This window comes from Cololabis saira, chromosome 16 (assembly GCF_033807715.1).
Source record: "Cololabis saira isolate AMF1-May2022 chromosome 16, fColSai1.1, whole genome shotgun sequence".
Taxonomy (NCBI): domain Eukaryota; kingdom Metazoa; phylum Chordata; class Actinopteri; order Beloniformes; family Belonidae; genus Cololabis; species Cololabis saira.
In genome coordinates, this window is record NC_084602.1 from 21,812,753 (window position 1) to 21,829,495 (window position 16,743).

At 38.0% G+C, this 16,743-nt stretch overlaps 1 protein-coding gene across 1 annotated transcript; it reads left to right on the top strand.

Moving 5' to 3' along the window:
• Positions 1-1,553: 1,553 nt before the first annotated feature.
• Positions 1,554-16,588, top strand: adam17a (ADAM metallopeptidase domain 17a). The gene is made up of 19 exons (XM_061743048.1): positions 1,554-1,747; positions 1,997-2,129; positions 5,268-5,401; positions 5,523-5,611; positions 5,816-6,005; positions 7,377-7,507; positions 7,655-7,741; positions 9,290-9,415; positions 10,262-10,406; positions 10,653-10,744; positions 10,919-11,071; positions 11,927-12,126; positions 12,215-12,318; positions 12,431-12,565; positions 13,005-13,135; positions 13,307-13,385; positions 13,545-13,633; positions 13,765-13,824; positions 15,247-16,588. Exons 1-19 carry the CDS (start codon positions 1,645-1,647, stop codon positions 15,664-15,666), a joined length of 2,601 nt encoding a protein of 866 aa, XP_061599032.1. The 5' UTR covers positions 1,554-1,644; the 3' UTR covers positions 15,667-16,588.
• The last annotated feature ends 155 nt before the right edge of the window (positions 16,589-16,743 follow it).

Sequence of the window (16,743 nt, forward strand, 5' to 3'; positions counted from 1 at the left end):
GTCTACAAAGAAATAAAATCGGCAAATGCATTCTAGAAAACTAAAAAAATGTCGAAAACTGCTCTCTTTGTGGAATAACGATGGATTTGTAGAAGAAATATATTATGGGATATGCTGCGATTCATGGCAATTATTTATGCCTTACTTTTTAGTAAATTAACATTTCGTTTTTTTGCGTTGAAAACTTCTCGCGGGCCGCATGAAATCCTCTCTCGGGCCGCATGCGGCCCGCGGGCCGCACATTTGACACCCCTGGTTTAGCCTTTGTGATCAATCACAATCACAACACACTTTATATTACATATTATTATATTACATAGTTATAGCATTGAAATCAGAATACTTATTCAAACAGCTGTTTCGACTCTAACAGGATCAATACGACAGTTATTAATCAGAATCAGGTATTTATTGGCCAAGTCAGGTCAAATAAGACAGAGAATTTGACTCCAGTTATTTCGCTCACTGTACATAGACAAATGACAGCTCTTATTAACATATACAATTTTAAAAAAAAGTGAAAGGTGCAGCAGTATGAGGTAGACATGGTTATTGAAAGGTGCATTGTTACAGCATATGATTGTGCTTATTATTATTATTATTATTGCACAGCGATAGATTACTCTGAGACTATGAGTGATGAGATTTCATCAGAGCAACAGCTTGGGGGAAGAAACTGTAATTAATAATTAAACATTATTTTATATATATTTATGTATTATATATATTATATACACATTTATATTTATATATATATATATATATATATATAAATATATATATATATATATATATATATATATATATATATATATATATATCCTATGAGTGATGAAAGTTCATCAGAGCAACAGCTTGGGGGAAGAAACTGTAATTAACAATTAAACATTATTTTTATATATACATATACATATACATATATATATATATACATATACATATATATATATATATATATATATATATATATATATATATATATATATATATATATATATACAGGACTGTCTCAGAAAATTTGAATATTGTGATAAAGTCCTTTATTTTCTGTAATGCAAAAATGTCATACATTCTGGATTCATTACAAATCAACTGAAATATTGCAAACCTTTTATTATTTTAATATTGCTGATCATGGCTTACAGCTTAAGAAAACTCAAATATCCTATCACAAAAAATTAGAATATTCTGGGAATCTTAATCTTAAACTGTAAGCCATAATCAGCAATATTACAATAATAAAAGGCTTGCAATATTTCAGTTGATTTGTAATGAATCCAGAATGTATGACATTTTTGTTTTTTTAATTGCATTACAGAAAATAAAGAACTTTATCACAATATTCTAATTTTCTGAGACAGTCCTGTATGTGTATATATATATATATATATATATATATATATATATATATATATATATATATATATATATATATAAAATAACTAATCATTCATTAAACATTATATAAACTATCAAAGCTTTTACTGTACAACAAATGCATTTTAATGGCAGTTTTAAAGTCAAAGCGGATGTTTTTCATTGTGTGAACTTCCGGGTAGCTTAGCTCGTGCTCCTTGAACAACCCGAAACATTTCTTTTGAGGGAAAATGACAAGGCTCGCATAGCGGACAGAGCAGCTTAAACATGAGGAGTTTACTGTTAATCACCCTCCTGGCTCCTTGTTGGGTCAACTGTGCCATAAAATCCAGAGTAACGACGGAGGAGACGGAGGAAAAGCCAGAGTTTGGTGAGTCGCCCGGCGGAAAATGAACCGCAGCTAACATTAGCTGATCTGGATACTGACGCCAGATCACCGGTTTGTTGCTCTGATATGAGGAAATAACACGTTTAAACTGATCTGATAATCATAAATATTCGTCTCAAGTATTGAGTAGTGGCTGCTGGATGAGATAACATCACATCTGATGGGGAATGAACCAGCCCTGATTGTGTTAGTGTTGTGTTTGGGAGCTGACTACAGTCTCTGTCCTCCCAGGTGATCTGGACTCCATCCTGTCAGACTATCAAGTGCTGTCTTCGTCGGAGCTGCAGCTCCACTCTGTGAGGAAGAGGGACGTCCACACTCACTCACACCTGGAGAGGCTGGTCACCTTCACAGCCCTGCACAGGTACAGCATCCTCCTGTTCCTCCTGGCATCCTCCACTCACATACACTTTATACTCATCTTCATTTGATTTATTTTATTTTTGTACATGTAAAAAACAACACTTCAAGAGAAGTTTAAGAAAACAAAACAAAGAATTTCACCCTTTAACACTTGATATCTTAATTTACATGTGCAGAAAAGGAGTAGGAAGAAGTGTAAACCCCACTAATAATTTAACCCAGGGGTGTCCAAAGTCGGTTCTCGAGGGCCGCAATCCTGCATGTTTTAGTTGTTTCCTGCATCAACACACCTGATACTAATTAACGGTCGTCACCACACTTTGTCATCAAAGTCTGGATAGTTCTGTTGATGACCAAGCTCCTTGTATTACGGTTTGATAAAAAAAGGGACATCTAAAACATGCAGGACACCGGCCCTCGAGGACCGACTTTGGACACCCCTGATTTAACCTGTATTTATAAATACTCACACACTGTACTCACACTGCTAAATAACAGTATTATTATTATTATTATTATTTTGTATTATTATCATTATTATATACTGTAATTATACTCACACACATACCCATACATACATACGTACGTACGTACGTACGTACATACATACATACATACATACGTACGTACGTACGTACGTACGTACGTATGTACATACATACATACATACATACATACATACATACATACATACGTACGTACGTACATACATACATACATACATACATACACAGAGTTGAATATTTGTATATAATTGTACACACATGCCAATATAAATATTTATATAAATATAGTTATTTACACTATACTGTCTCTATTCTGCTCTATATCTATGTATATATCTACTTACACACATAATCACACACACACACACACACACACACACACACACTCATATATACATATATATATATATATATATATATATATATATATATATATATATATATATATATATATATATATATATATATATGTATATATATACAGGGGTGCACACAAGCCGGGACTCGAGGGCTAGTCTACTGCAAGTTTTAGATGTTTCCCTGTCTTCAACACACCTGATTCTAATCACTGGTCGTCATCAACATGTCATCAAGGTTTACACAACTCTGTTGGTGACACAGCCTTGTCTATCAGGGTTGTGTTGAGGCAGGAAACATCTAAAATGTGCAGTAGACTGGCCTCGAGTACCGGTTTGTGTGTGTGTGTATATATATATATATATATATATATATATATATATATATATATATATATATATATATATATATATATATATATATATATATATATATATATATATATATATATGTGTGTATATATATATGTATTTATATACACATGCATTACGTACACATATAATTAGCTGCCCATTTTTGTACATAAATATAAACAAATCTACCCAGGCATTCACCCAATAGTGTTATCTGCAGCCCCTAAAAGCCACTAACCCCTTCCTCTTTGTACCTTGTGAAAATCATGTTTTTATATTTGTTTTTAAACTGGGTAATGTTTGGACATTGTTTTAATTCTGAATCCATTCTGTTCCATAGTTTAACTCCACTGACTGATATAGGAAATCTTTTCATTGTTGTTCGTCTTCTGCAAGTCTTAAAATTGAGAGACCCCCTTAAATTATACCTCCCCTCTCTGTCATAAAACATTTCCTGTAAGTGAGATGGTAATAAGTTGTTCCTAGCTTTATAGCTTTAGTTGTAATCATCCTCAGTCTTGCAGACCAGGTTTTCTCTTCGTCAGATCTGTCCTAAATTGTCACTTTGTTGTGTGACTAATTAAAGCATTACAGGAGACATTTTTCTTAGCATGAGAGGAAATTACTACCAGCCCAAAACAGCTGTGAGCATAGAAAGAGTCACAGCCCCAATCTACATTGCATTTTGATTTCTAAAAGAGTGAGGGATGCATTAAAAAAACAAACACCACCAGTGAAATTAAAAACTAAAAGAAAAAAACATGAACGAAAGAAGCAGCAGTGAAGCTGGGGATAAATAGAGTTTATACCTGGAGAAACAATTTAAACTAAACCTTTGATCGATCGATTGAATTGATCTCCTTCCGATTAGCTGGGCCTCACATCACTTGCCTACCATACTCATCTGTGGTGGGGTATTTGGTAAACCATGGCAAGTTCAGTTTATAACTCACCACCAGATTGAGGGATCAGTCCCAACAGCGGTGGGTTAAACTACAGACAAGGGAATGATAAATATCAGGTTAGGTATTTCATTATCTGTTTGTTGTCATTTTATATGATAGTGATTTTTTTTCTTTTTTTTCTTTCTCCAGGTTAGGTAATGTTTGTTCTCCTCAAAAATAACATGACTCAGTGCTTATTAGGTGTCATTGGTGTTACCGTTTATGTTTGCGTGATCATACAAAGCTGTTCTGCCAATCTCAAAACAAAGCATAGAAGAGGAGAGGAGGGCAACTGAATGGTGCACTACACTCCCTAAAACCAGCTGCAGTGAATAGAGATGTAAAGACATGGCTAGAAAGAAAACTTTGTACGATATTGCCTGTGATATCATACTGTGATATCACACAAAGTATCGCCTGCAGCATGCTTTTTGTCTAAAGACAATAGAGTCCACTTTTTTTGGCAGACGTGCCAAAATGCTTTTATTGCTTTTAATTTTAAAAGCATGCCTGCAGCATGCTTTTTGTCTAAAGCATGCTGCAGGCATTTCAGTAGCAACAAAGGGTATTATATGGTTACGTTATTTGAAGAATGTGTTTACCTGACTGTATACGTTGTTGGGGTATTTCTCGTTAAATTCTGCATTCCCCATGCAGGCCATTGCACGGTGCTATGGAGAATGGAGATTTAGAACATATGAAAGACAATACTATATGGTGTTAAAAAGCATTAATATTTTTTTCATTTACAGTACAATTTATTTTGAATCTACTGGTTCATGTCCTATTAAAATAAGCCACGTCTGCCAAATAAAGTGGACTCTATTATCTTTGATGACACTAATAAAGTGTTAAAAGAGTTTGCACCCTTCTTGAAGCCATGTATCCAATGTCTTGTGAAGTTAGTACTGGAGACATATATGGATTTTTTTTCAGTTAAAATGTATGTCATGTTTGTACATTTTCTCTCCTGCTTTAGAAATTTCAAGCTTTATTTGACCACAAACGCACACCTTTTCACTGACAACTTCAAAGCTGTGTTTGTTGATAAAGACGGGAGGGAGAAGAACCACAATGTTCAGCTTCAGAACTATTTCACTGGACATGTTGTTGGTGAGTTGATGAAGACTTTTTTTTTAACCATATTTTCTCTGATCTTATACAATCTTGTTGAAATACTAAGTAGATCTAATTTTATTTAAGTACGGTTACAATTTTTTTTTTGTGTGTACAGGGGAGGAGAATTCTCGTGTGCAGGCACACATCGATGGAGATGAGTTTTCTGCTCATATCCTCACAGATGAAGCAGAATACAATGTAGAGGTGAGCACCTGTTTTATTCAAGGCCTCAGTCTTGTATTTGACAGTATAAAGACATAATATTTGAACCATCTAAAGAGATTATCATAATGATCAAAACTAGATCTAAAACTGAAAAGGGTGTCTGGGATGCTTTTTGACTTAAACTCTTCTATTTATGAGACTCTCTTTGTAATAACATCTCTTTTGTCCTTTTTTGGCTGCCAGCCCCTGTGGAGGTTTACAGATTCCCTAACTGATGGAAGGCTGCTGGTTTATCGCTCAGATGATATCAGGAATCTGAGCCGCGTTGCCTCTCAAAAAGTGTGTGGTTACATCAATGCGGAGGCAAAGGACCTTCTGCCTCAGGCTAGCAGGAGGAGCTGGGAGGAGCATGACGGGGGGGACGTGGAAAACGGTGAGCTAGGTTTTCTATTTATCTTGCTCAGGATGAAGGATATTCAAGTGTTTGTACATATCTGTGCAGCCGATTCTCTATAGAGTAGGTCAACAGGAGGTTAGAGTAATGAGTAGGAGGAGAAATGTTCAACGTGGAGGCAAAAATGCTGTAGTTGTATGACAAATGAGGCGGGTATTATTTTGCATTGGCACTTGCATTTAAAATATATCCTGTGATGTATATACAAATTATTGCCATGAACGTTTTATAGAAAAGAAAAACAAGCACATTTTGTTTCTTTTGTGCTGCATTGGAAGTGTAACACATGTAGTGTTGTTAATGTGCCTGAAGAGATGTATGCTACCCCTCTTACTGGTCTCTGCTTGAAAGCTTTCTCTGGGGAGATGAGTTGAGGTAAATGTTTGTATGGAGGAGGCATTAAAATTCATGGAGGCACTGCAGCCCAATAAGATGAGCCTTCGTCGTAACTGGCCTCCCACTACTTGTTGTTGAGACCAGAGCAGAGCTCTCCCACTCTTCTGAATAATGCAGAGCCAAGTGCTGTATGCTCTGTATGATGTAACACTCAAATGATTTCTTTCTCTTTTCCTCTGTTGTACTGACTATTCAGGGTTTAAGATGTATAACACAAGATTTCTGGGTATTAAAAGGCATGTTTTAAATTAATGACAAAATTGATTTATTGGAATATTAGGAAATTATTCTTATTATTTTTGAATACCTTTTAAAGTTCTCATCAGACTAATTGAATTTGATTATATCATGAGTATTCCGAAAACATGAAGATGTGCAACTGATGAATTTATTTGCTTTGTGACATTAATTTATTTATTATTTACGGCCATATTATGTCTGAACGGAATTTAAATTGCAGAATTCATTATGGTAGGTATGTTGTCTTTACAAGCTATAATTTATTTTTAGATCAGTTGATTTTGCTCTGCTGCATGATGGGAAACAAGAAAATGTGGAGGTCCAACCAGGTTTCAACCAAAGTAATAAAATAAAATTTATTTTTTTTAGATTCACCTTGAAACCTGCTTAAGCACATTTGATCCTTACAGTGTGAGGACTAATGATTTCATAATGAAATTACATTTATTAGCACTTCTTCTTCTGCCAGAGTATATAATAGACCAAACTCATATTTGATGTGACCCTATGAATCTGCTATTTAAATCTGGCCTGCACAGAGGTAAGACTTAATCAGTTCTCAATCTAGCAAAAAAAAAAGAAGAGGTGTTGTTAAATGTGAAAATGAGGACATCTAGCAGGGGGATGCTGGAGCAGAGCCTTATTTTTTGTCACCTACTGCATAAGCCTGCATGTTGCAGTTTCCTCATGGCTCCTCCTGCTTTTTCCTTGTAGAGCACCTTCACAGGGAGAAGAGATATGTTCACGACCACAAGAAGAATACCTGCCCCCTGCTGCTGGTTGCAGACTACCGCTTCTTTAGACACATGGGCCGTGGCCAAGAGAGCATCACTCTCAACTACCTGGTCAGACATCATGATGTTTAAACTTTTTTCACTCAAAGAAAACCTGAAAGGCTGTATTGTTTCCTTAGATATACATGTGCTCCACAATATTAGCAGGAATAAATGCTTGCTGTCAGCATGCCTTATAACTTCCCTTTCTCTCTTCAGATCGAGCTGATCGATCGAGTTGATGACATTTATAGGAACACCACCTGGGACGATGAATTCAAAGGCTATGGGGTTCAGATCCATCAGGTGTGCAGTTGGCTGTGAAATGTACTTAGAGGCAGAAGTTTTTACTCCGTTTTGTGGTGCTGTTTCGTCAGACCTCATAACTGTGAGCAGTACAGTAGCTTCATTTTATGTTGCATCACTCTTGGAGATGAGACTTGGAGATGAGGAATAACACGGTTCTTCAGCAAGTTTGGTGATAGCATTTATATTAAAGAACTGCCAGCTTTCCTGCATTTTTCGTGGGGTAATTTAATTTGCTCCAAAGGCTCGGGGGATGAATCGAGACACTGTTTGTAATACTATGAGTCCTCAGCTTTCTCACAGAAAAGCTATGCGTTCATGTCGCTGCTTGGAGTATTTTTTGTGTTATGTCCTATTTAAGCACAATGCTAACCCCAGAACATGCTATTGAGTGACTAAACTCATTGGGCCTGATTTACTAAGATCCTAAATAAAGAGTACTAAATTGCGTGTGCACTGAAAAAGTTTGCACGTGCTGTTGTTGTGTGGTTTGCGGGTGATCAACTAAGAATGCTTGCGCAATTGATAACAGGTGCAAACCGCAGTATTTAAATGAGGTGTTGCGTGTCTTACGGTTTGCGCCATGGAGAGTCTGGATGGAAAGCAGGATAGTCGCAAGCGCAAAATGAAATTTGACGAGTTGGAGTTAGAGATATTAGTGGAAGAGGCAAATAAACACATTCATGAACTACAGAAAAGAAATTTAAACATTACCAAAAGAAACGCAATATGGGAGAAAATCTGCGATAGAATAAATGCAGTTGGTAAGACAAAAAGAACGGCAGATGAGGTTAAAAGAAGGTGGCAAGATATAAGGCGAAGAACTAAAGAAAAAGTGGCCTTTAATAAAACTTGTGCAACCATTTTTAAAATAGCATGCAGCAGAATAAAGACTCTCTCTCTGCGTATTCTTTGATTTTGGCGATGTCGCCTCCTTGCCACAATAACAGCAGCCATCGGTGCGTAATGCTGGGCAGATTAGCACCTTCCTTTCGAACGTATTAAATACAGACGCAATCACAATCCCCGCAATAACTTTCAGTCTTGGTAAATCTCATTGCGTGTGGTAAATGAACCTATTTGCATTTTCCCCTCCCAGTATTTAGCGCTTTCTGGCAGGTACGCCCCATATTGATTATTCATCAGGGCAAAAGTACTAAATGAACAGCGTGTGCTATTTTGCTCATTTGAGAGGCGCAGTCCTCTTTGCACGCTGTTAGTAGATCAGCTTGTACATTGGTTTGCGGGTGATGTCAAGTTTGCACACGTTTTTACGCACGCAAACCTTTAGTAAATCAGGCCCATGGTCTTCTAAATGCTTTCTGCATTGAAACTGCACCCAAAGGTAAGAGGTTTGTTCATGTCTGACAAGCTGTGTGCCATATTTCGTGGGATTGATGGTTTTTATTTGAAGTACGGTAGATTAACTGCATCAATGAACTATCAGACGAGGTTTTGTGATGTACTCCTTTCAATTAGAAATGTTTTTGTTTTGCGAACGGAATTGATTTATTGTTCTTAAATTGCATCTTTGGTTCTTATTCTTAGATGATTATCAATAAGGAGCCGACAAAGCCTCCCTCTGGCCATGCTGGCAGTGACTGGGTCCATTATAATATGGAGAACAGTCCTGTGAAAGGAAAGGCAGTCTGGGATGTGAAGAAACTTCTGGAGGTAGGAAAGCAAAGCTCACAGAAGAACTCAAACAAAAACTGTGTCACTGGTAGAATTGAACTGATTTGGGTTTCTTCTATGGCACCTGATGACCAATTAATGATGGAGAAATATGTTTGTTATGTTGGGTTGATCTTTTTTATTCTCTCCATACAATAAGGTGTAGCAACATCTTTTAGCTTATACCTTTGTAGGGGTTGTGGATCATCATGTTCCACATATTGATCCTGTATTTGTTTTTACTGCAGATGTCCTTCCTGAGAAAAACCTTCATCATTTATTAGGCTTGGAACCATCATTACAGAAATGTGGGGTTCATTGTTCTGCCCAGGGATATTTTGGCACCTAATAGGGCTAAAATGTACACAGTGTAAAACCACACAATGTTCAGAACAAGCAAACGGGAAGCTGCTCCTGATGCAGGTTGAACTTGTTCAGGTTGTGCAGGAATCTTCTGCTGCATCTTTTTTGACGATAATGTCTATTATGAGGGATCATGGGAATTTAAAGATTCCACAAATTTCTCCACAAAAAATATTGTATTATTGAAATTTGAGCTTTAACTTGTTAGGACTGAAACAGAAGATAAAGTGTTCAACCCCTGATCTGTATATGAAGTTGCCATCATGAATGGAACTGATGACTGTGGTGCAGATGAGTGTCTGCAGGTGCATCATTTGTGTAGATTGGAATATAAGTGGAGGGGAGATGTTATTTTCCAGCACTTAGTCAGTATGTGATGCTCAGTTGCAGTCCTGAAAGTTAATGGCAGCTGTTTCGGTTGTGTAGTAAAATGAATGTGGCCATACTAAAATGTTGGTATATAATTCTCCCTGCGGCCCATAGCAATTCAGCTCGGACATAGCTGACAACGCCTCCACTGTGTGTCTGGCCCACCTCTTCACCTACCAGGATTTTGACGAGGGGACGCTGGGGTTGGCCTATGTGGCTCCTTCTAAACCTCAAGCCCTTGGTGGCCTCTGCCCAAAACGTAAGATGCATCCCTTTTTCATAAAGATCTTCTTAATATGCTTAACATTCTGTATGCATAGTCGCACTTATGGATTTAATAGGACGTGTATGAGCCTCCTGGTAAATCTTTTTGCCAGTAGACAGAATGTAATGGCTATTTATTTTGAAATGAAAGTTTTTATAAAAACAGTGAAGCTTGTTAAATTGTAAAGATTCCCGACTTCTTTAATTAAAAAAAAACAAACAAACTGTTTTGGTCTTGCAGCTTATTACCCATCCCACCATGCCAAGAAGCCCAGTTACCTCAACACAGGCCTGACCAGCACCAAGAACTACGGCAAAACTATCCTCACCAAGGTTTGTGAAATCCTGTTTGTATCATATTATTTGACCAAAGTAATTACTGTGCACTAAGTTTCAGGATGTTATGCCACTGTATGCTTTAAAAAGAGCAGATAAACCCTTTTTAGCATATTCTGTAGTAAATTCCCTCTTAATTAAATGTGATGTTTTTTTGTTTTGTCTCAACAGGAAGCAGATTTAGTGACCACTCATGAGCTGGGTCACAACTTTGGAGCAGAACATGACCCTGACAACATCCCTTACTGTGCTCCCAGTGACGACCACGGGGGGAAGTTTGTCATGTACCCCATAGCTGTGAGCGGAGATCATTACAACAACAAGGTACCTACTCTAGTAATGTGAATGTAGTATTGGCGCACATTATTCAATCTGTACAACCAGATCAGGAACTACACCTACTACATTAGTGCTAATGTATCCTGGTGTATATAGCAATCTGTGTTCATGTTGGTGAAAATAATGTGATTTGAAGTGTTAATGTCAGAAATCTGATCACTGAGTCACAGTTGTTCCATTGAGGTTCACCAGAGATGTAATGGATCTCCTTCATCACTGATCTTAACCGTATACATGCAAATGACTGCTGCAGTTTCAGATGAACAGTGCTTTTTCTTCTTGACCCTCTTCAACATGAAAAAGCTTTAAAATGAATTCATAATCTGATCAAAATGCAGACACAAAAGTACACAAGAGTCACACAAAAGCATTGACACTCTTGTGGTGGAAATATGTCTTTTCAGGCAGAAACAGCTGTGCTCACATCAGACATAAATTCTCACCCATCAAGCTGACAACATCATACTAACTTGTCATGTTTTAATGAGCATTCTGGTGCTTTTCAAAATCATTTTGCGATGGGCGTCTTAACAGGGCAGAAAGAAACGGATAAACTTGACTGTCAAAGGCAAGTTTGGAAGAAGCTGTGGGGAACATTAACAAACGTGACTAAATGTTCCTTTAAACAGATTAAAGAATCCATTAAAATTTTCTGCCCCATGTCTCAAAAGTGGCTCATGATTATATTGTCCATGATATATTTGTGGAAATTATTATTATTTCAATGTTGTACTCTAAGATCGTGCTTTGTCACATCACATTTCATATTTGCACACAAAACATGAATTTCTAGTGGACTTTTATCAGTCCTCCTCATCCACTTCTCTTTCCCTCCCACAGCGCTTCTCCAACTGTAGCAAGATCTCTGTTGGAAAGACGTTGCGTTTCAAGGCTCCTGTGTGCTTCAGAGAGAGGAACAGTAAAGTCTGTGGAAACTCTAGAGTGGAGGAAGGGGAGGAGTGTGATCCTGGGTTACTTCATCTCAATGATGACCCATGCTGCTCTGCAGACTGCAAGTTCAAACCCAATGCAAAGTGCAGGTAAGTTAGCCAAAATAATGGATTTGTAGTACATGGTGGCAAGTCTCAAGAGTTATTCCGACTGATGAATCAACTGATGTCTTCACAGTGACAGAAACAATCTGTGCTGTAGGGATTGCAACTTTCAGCCGGCAGGAACAAGATGCCAGGAACCCATTAGTGCCACCTGTAAAGGCATATCTTCCTGCACAGGTGATTGCCCCCTGCTGGTCCAAAACTAGAACTGCATCTAGGATTTATTGCGTCATTTGGTGCTTTTTGTAAATTAAAAAGCAAGATCTCTCACATCCGCATCACTTCACAGGCAACAGCAGCCAGTGTCCACCTCCTGAAAATGCTGTTGATGGCACAGTTTGTGTCGACAACGGGCAGTGTCGTAATGGAGAGTGTAACCCGTTTTGTGAAGCCCTGCAGAAACTTCAATCCTGCGCCTGCAATGGTAACGAGCATTATTACAGGATAATGGGGCAAAATCAGTTTAAATCTTGTTTATTTTAAATCTGTTGTTGCCAGTGGTTCTTCTACTAAACAAGAACTGGATGTAAAATATTTTTTTTTCCCATTGAAAAATGTGCACATTTCTTTAGGTAATTTCCACATTTATAGGTATGTTGAAAGATTGCATGTGAAATCTCCGATTTAGAGAGGTCGTTATGCTTCTTGCTGGAAGAAGCCTGTCATAACAAATAAAATGAGATTGCTCTCATAGATTCCCCCTGTTGTTTCAGGGCATATTGAGACGTATTTATGTATTACGAAATGCTCTTTTGAAAAACTGAAGTTAAATTCTGCACAGCCACAATTTCATGATTAGGCCTTTGATGTGCCAAGTATTAAAGTATGAATTCTTATGAGTGGGTTCTCTCTCCTGCCTGCAGATACTGACGACTCCTGCAAAGTGTGCTGCAGGGGAAAAGATGGCATCTGCTCTCCCTTCACCCAGTCAAATGGGAGTTTCCTTTTTCTCCGCAAAGGCAAACCCTGCACTGTTGGCTTCTGCGATGGAGACGTGAGTCAGCAAATCTGTATATCTGTCTACTGCTTGGACGTTACTCTAGCTGACCTCATCTTACATTTTGACATTAAATCTTCTTTATTTCTTTACATATGCCAGACAAAACTCTGTAAATGTAAATGCTGAAACTTGTGCATATGTGTTGACTTTCCCTTGCACTAACAGGGGAAGTGCATGAAGCAGGTACAGGACGTGATCGAGAGGTTGTGGGATTTCATCGACAAGCTGGACATAAACACATTTGGTAAGTTGGGGTATAAAAGATAGAATGTGTACGTAGGTAAACATAACAGATAAAGGAGAATGTTTTGATTTATTTATGTTGTTAACTTTGACCTGAGTGGCTGAGTTAAGTTCAGACATTATTTTTTGTCTGTCCCATCATCCTTAATGTCCACATCAGGAAAGTTCTTGGCTGATAACATCGTTGGGTCGGTCGTGGTGTTTTCTCTCATCTTCTGGATTCCTTTGAGTATTCTGGTTCACTGTGTGGTAAGAAACTGCTGACTTTCTTTTGCTCTTTTATTTTTTTTTAATTGTAAACACTGTGGGTAAAGTTGGATGTCTTTTAAAACACCTAAAGTTGTAGTTGACGTGGGCTTTCCTCTCATTTCCTTCTTTAGGACAAACGACTTGACCAGCAGTACGAAGAGAACACAAAGACCTTTTACTACCCTCCAAGTGTAAGTTCCTCCTCTTCTTTTAAAGCATTAAATAATCATTTATAATCCGGTGCACCAGCCTTGCTGCCAAACTAACCAAACTAATCCAATTAAACATTTGTTTTTTAAAACACTGACAGCATTTAAAGGGAAGAGTGTATGAATGGGTTTTGGTATTCATGAGAATGACAAATTAATTTAGTAAAGGTTTTATTTAAAGCAAACTGCTTACAAATAAATTAAAGTTCCAGTTTTAACTTGCATCTGTGACAGTTTAATTACATTTGATATATTGTCCTATTTTAAAAACTCCTAATACATTTGAAGCTAAATTGGCCTGGTCTTGGACCAAAATAAGACACAGATGAGTTTATAATCAGAAAATAGTGAAATCAGGAAGTGGCATTGCAGCTGGGTTTCTGAATCACCTGTCCGTCACTCTTTGCCTTGGAACTGCAGCAGATGGTGGAGGTTTGTAGTAGAGCTCCTGCCATAGGTGAGTGTGTGTTTGCCATGGCATGGTGTTGCAATGTGTTGCCATTGAATCCATGATGCATGGTCACTGGCCCACGTTGAGGATACTCCCGCAGTCACTTTCTCTTGGACGTAATCACTGATCTTGCTGCACATTTTCAGCCCTCAAATGTGAAATTGGTGGGGCAGGGGGGGGAGTTATAAGAGACAAATCTGGGGGTATGTGTTGCTGTGCTGGGATGCAGAGCTATATCAGATCAGAAATTGCATCAGGAAAAGAAAGATTGTGTATGAGGAGTATTCAAACGGCGAGAGGACTGAGCCGGTTGTTGTCTGTTGTGAAACTTGATGGCGTGTTTCACCATTTAAAAGAATCGCATCTACTGCTGATCAAAGCCAGAACAAGAAGCCGAAATGTTATGTATGTCATTTGTTTTTGTTTTTTTCTTTCTTTAAAATGTGTATTCATGGTACATTAAGTATTTTGCACCTGACTGGTAAATTGTGGTTACATTCCTCTGTAAACCTTTCTCTTAACAGACATTTTGACTTATCAAAAAAAAAAAGCAAAATGGCAACTGATGGAATGAATCATGGCTTCCTGCCGTTTTAAATGTGCTATTAAATCCTGCGGCTGAGCTGTTGTGCTCAACATAAGGGCTCTCGTACCCCAAAATGGACTCGAGCCATGGTGGATAGTTGCACCTCTGATTGTCACCTCAAAATGTCAACAAACTGAAAGGCTTTCTTTTTTTTTTACTCATTCCCATCATCAAATAAGCTTTTAGGGTGTTTCTGAAAGTGAAAATGGCAGATAGTCATTAATTCTTTTGAGAGATGAATATAACAGTAAGAGATTGAATAGAGATATAAGTGAGCAGAATGGAGTAAAAGGGGAACGGATCCCACCTCAGTCAAAGACAGGCCCTCTGACATGCCTCCCCCTCACGTGTTGCTCTCGCTCTTCAGAATCAAGACATGCTGACCAACCTCGAGTCAGCATCCGTGCGCATCGTCAAGCAACCTCAACCTCCCTTCTCCTTCGCCGGCCGGACCGTGCACTCCTGCCAGTCCTCCCAGCCTCAGCAGCTGAGCCACGCTTTGGCCCCTCCTGCAGCCAGCAGCAGCAGTACCCCGGACCCCGGCCCGAGCTGCGCCGGCACCCCGGACAGCGCAGGGGGACCGCGGATGGCAACAATCCAGGAGGACACCAGCAGCGGCTCTCACCTGGGAGAGGAGGGCCTGTCAGACGATTTCACAACCGCAGGAGCCTCCTCGTCGGCTACGAAATCCTCCTACGAGGATCTGACAGAACAGAAAGCATCAGCCAAGGACAGGCGGCGCCTCCAGAGGCAGGAGTGCATTGACAGTAAAGAAACGGAGTGTTGAGAGGAAACAAGTATCTCTTTCTGTTCAAATCAAAATAGAAGTTTCCTGATTATTTAAAGGAACCTAAACTCACCGCTACTGGTGTGGAACATATATAGCAAGCATCTTTTAGAGTTCTGGTCTGTTTTTTAAGTCACTTCTAAGTTAAATGCAACCACTATAAGGAGCCATACAGCCCCTTAACTACTGTCAGTTCACTTCTCTTTGTGCCTTTTTAAGTTTTGTTGAAGACAAAGATTGTAGACGATCTGTGTACATAAATCTGGCACAAAATGACTCCTTTAACACATCATTTTATAGTCTTTTTTTAACACTTTGGTAAACTGAACCAGATTTGTTTTTGCACACTTTTAAATGCTTGCTCACCTAACAAACTTGCTGGCGTCTTTGACCTAATGCTCGAGTCATTTATGTTACATTTTATTAATGCTGTGACTCATAATTGTCTTTTAAAAGAAATTTTTCACTGGGATACAAAGATACGGGACTTATACTTTAAAATTGATGTTATAACTGCACTTAAAAATCTTTAAGCATCACTGGAGGATTCAAGTTTCGCACACATTGAGTTTTGTATTAATTATTTTCTTTAAAAATCACAAGCTTGTAAAATATGACCCCTTTATACCTGTATTACAACTTTATTTTGTTTTCACGGAGGTAGCATTAGTCTCAGTATTACATTTGTTTTATTGAAAGGGGCAGCTGAAAGTAAGAAAGATGTATCTTGTGCTTCCAGTAATGCGATAGTTTAAAACCTGATCTTTCTTCAGTTGATGGTTTCATTTGCAAAATCTGGTGCCTTTTATGGAATTGGTGCCTAACTTGTTCCATTCTGGCTTATTTGTGTGTAGAAATACAGAAGTAGTTCTTTCATTTTCCTTTGGTAATACTGTCAATGCCGTTACTGTTTCACATAACCTTGCAAAACATATATTTTGTGGTTGGTTGAGTAAAAGAAATGGGTTGTTTTATTGATTTTTATACAGATATTAAGATGGATGTGAAAACTGCTGTCTCATCAGATAATGTGCATATTTCCTATTGTTTTTATAGTTGTAAATGTTCTTTTAATTT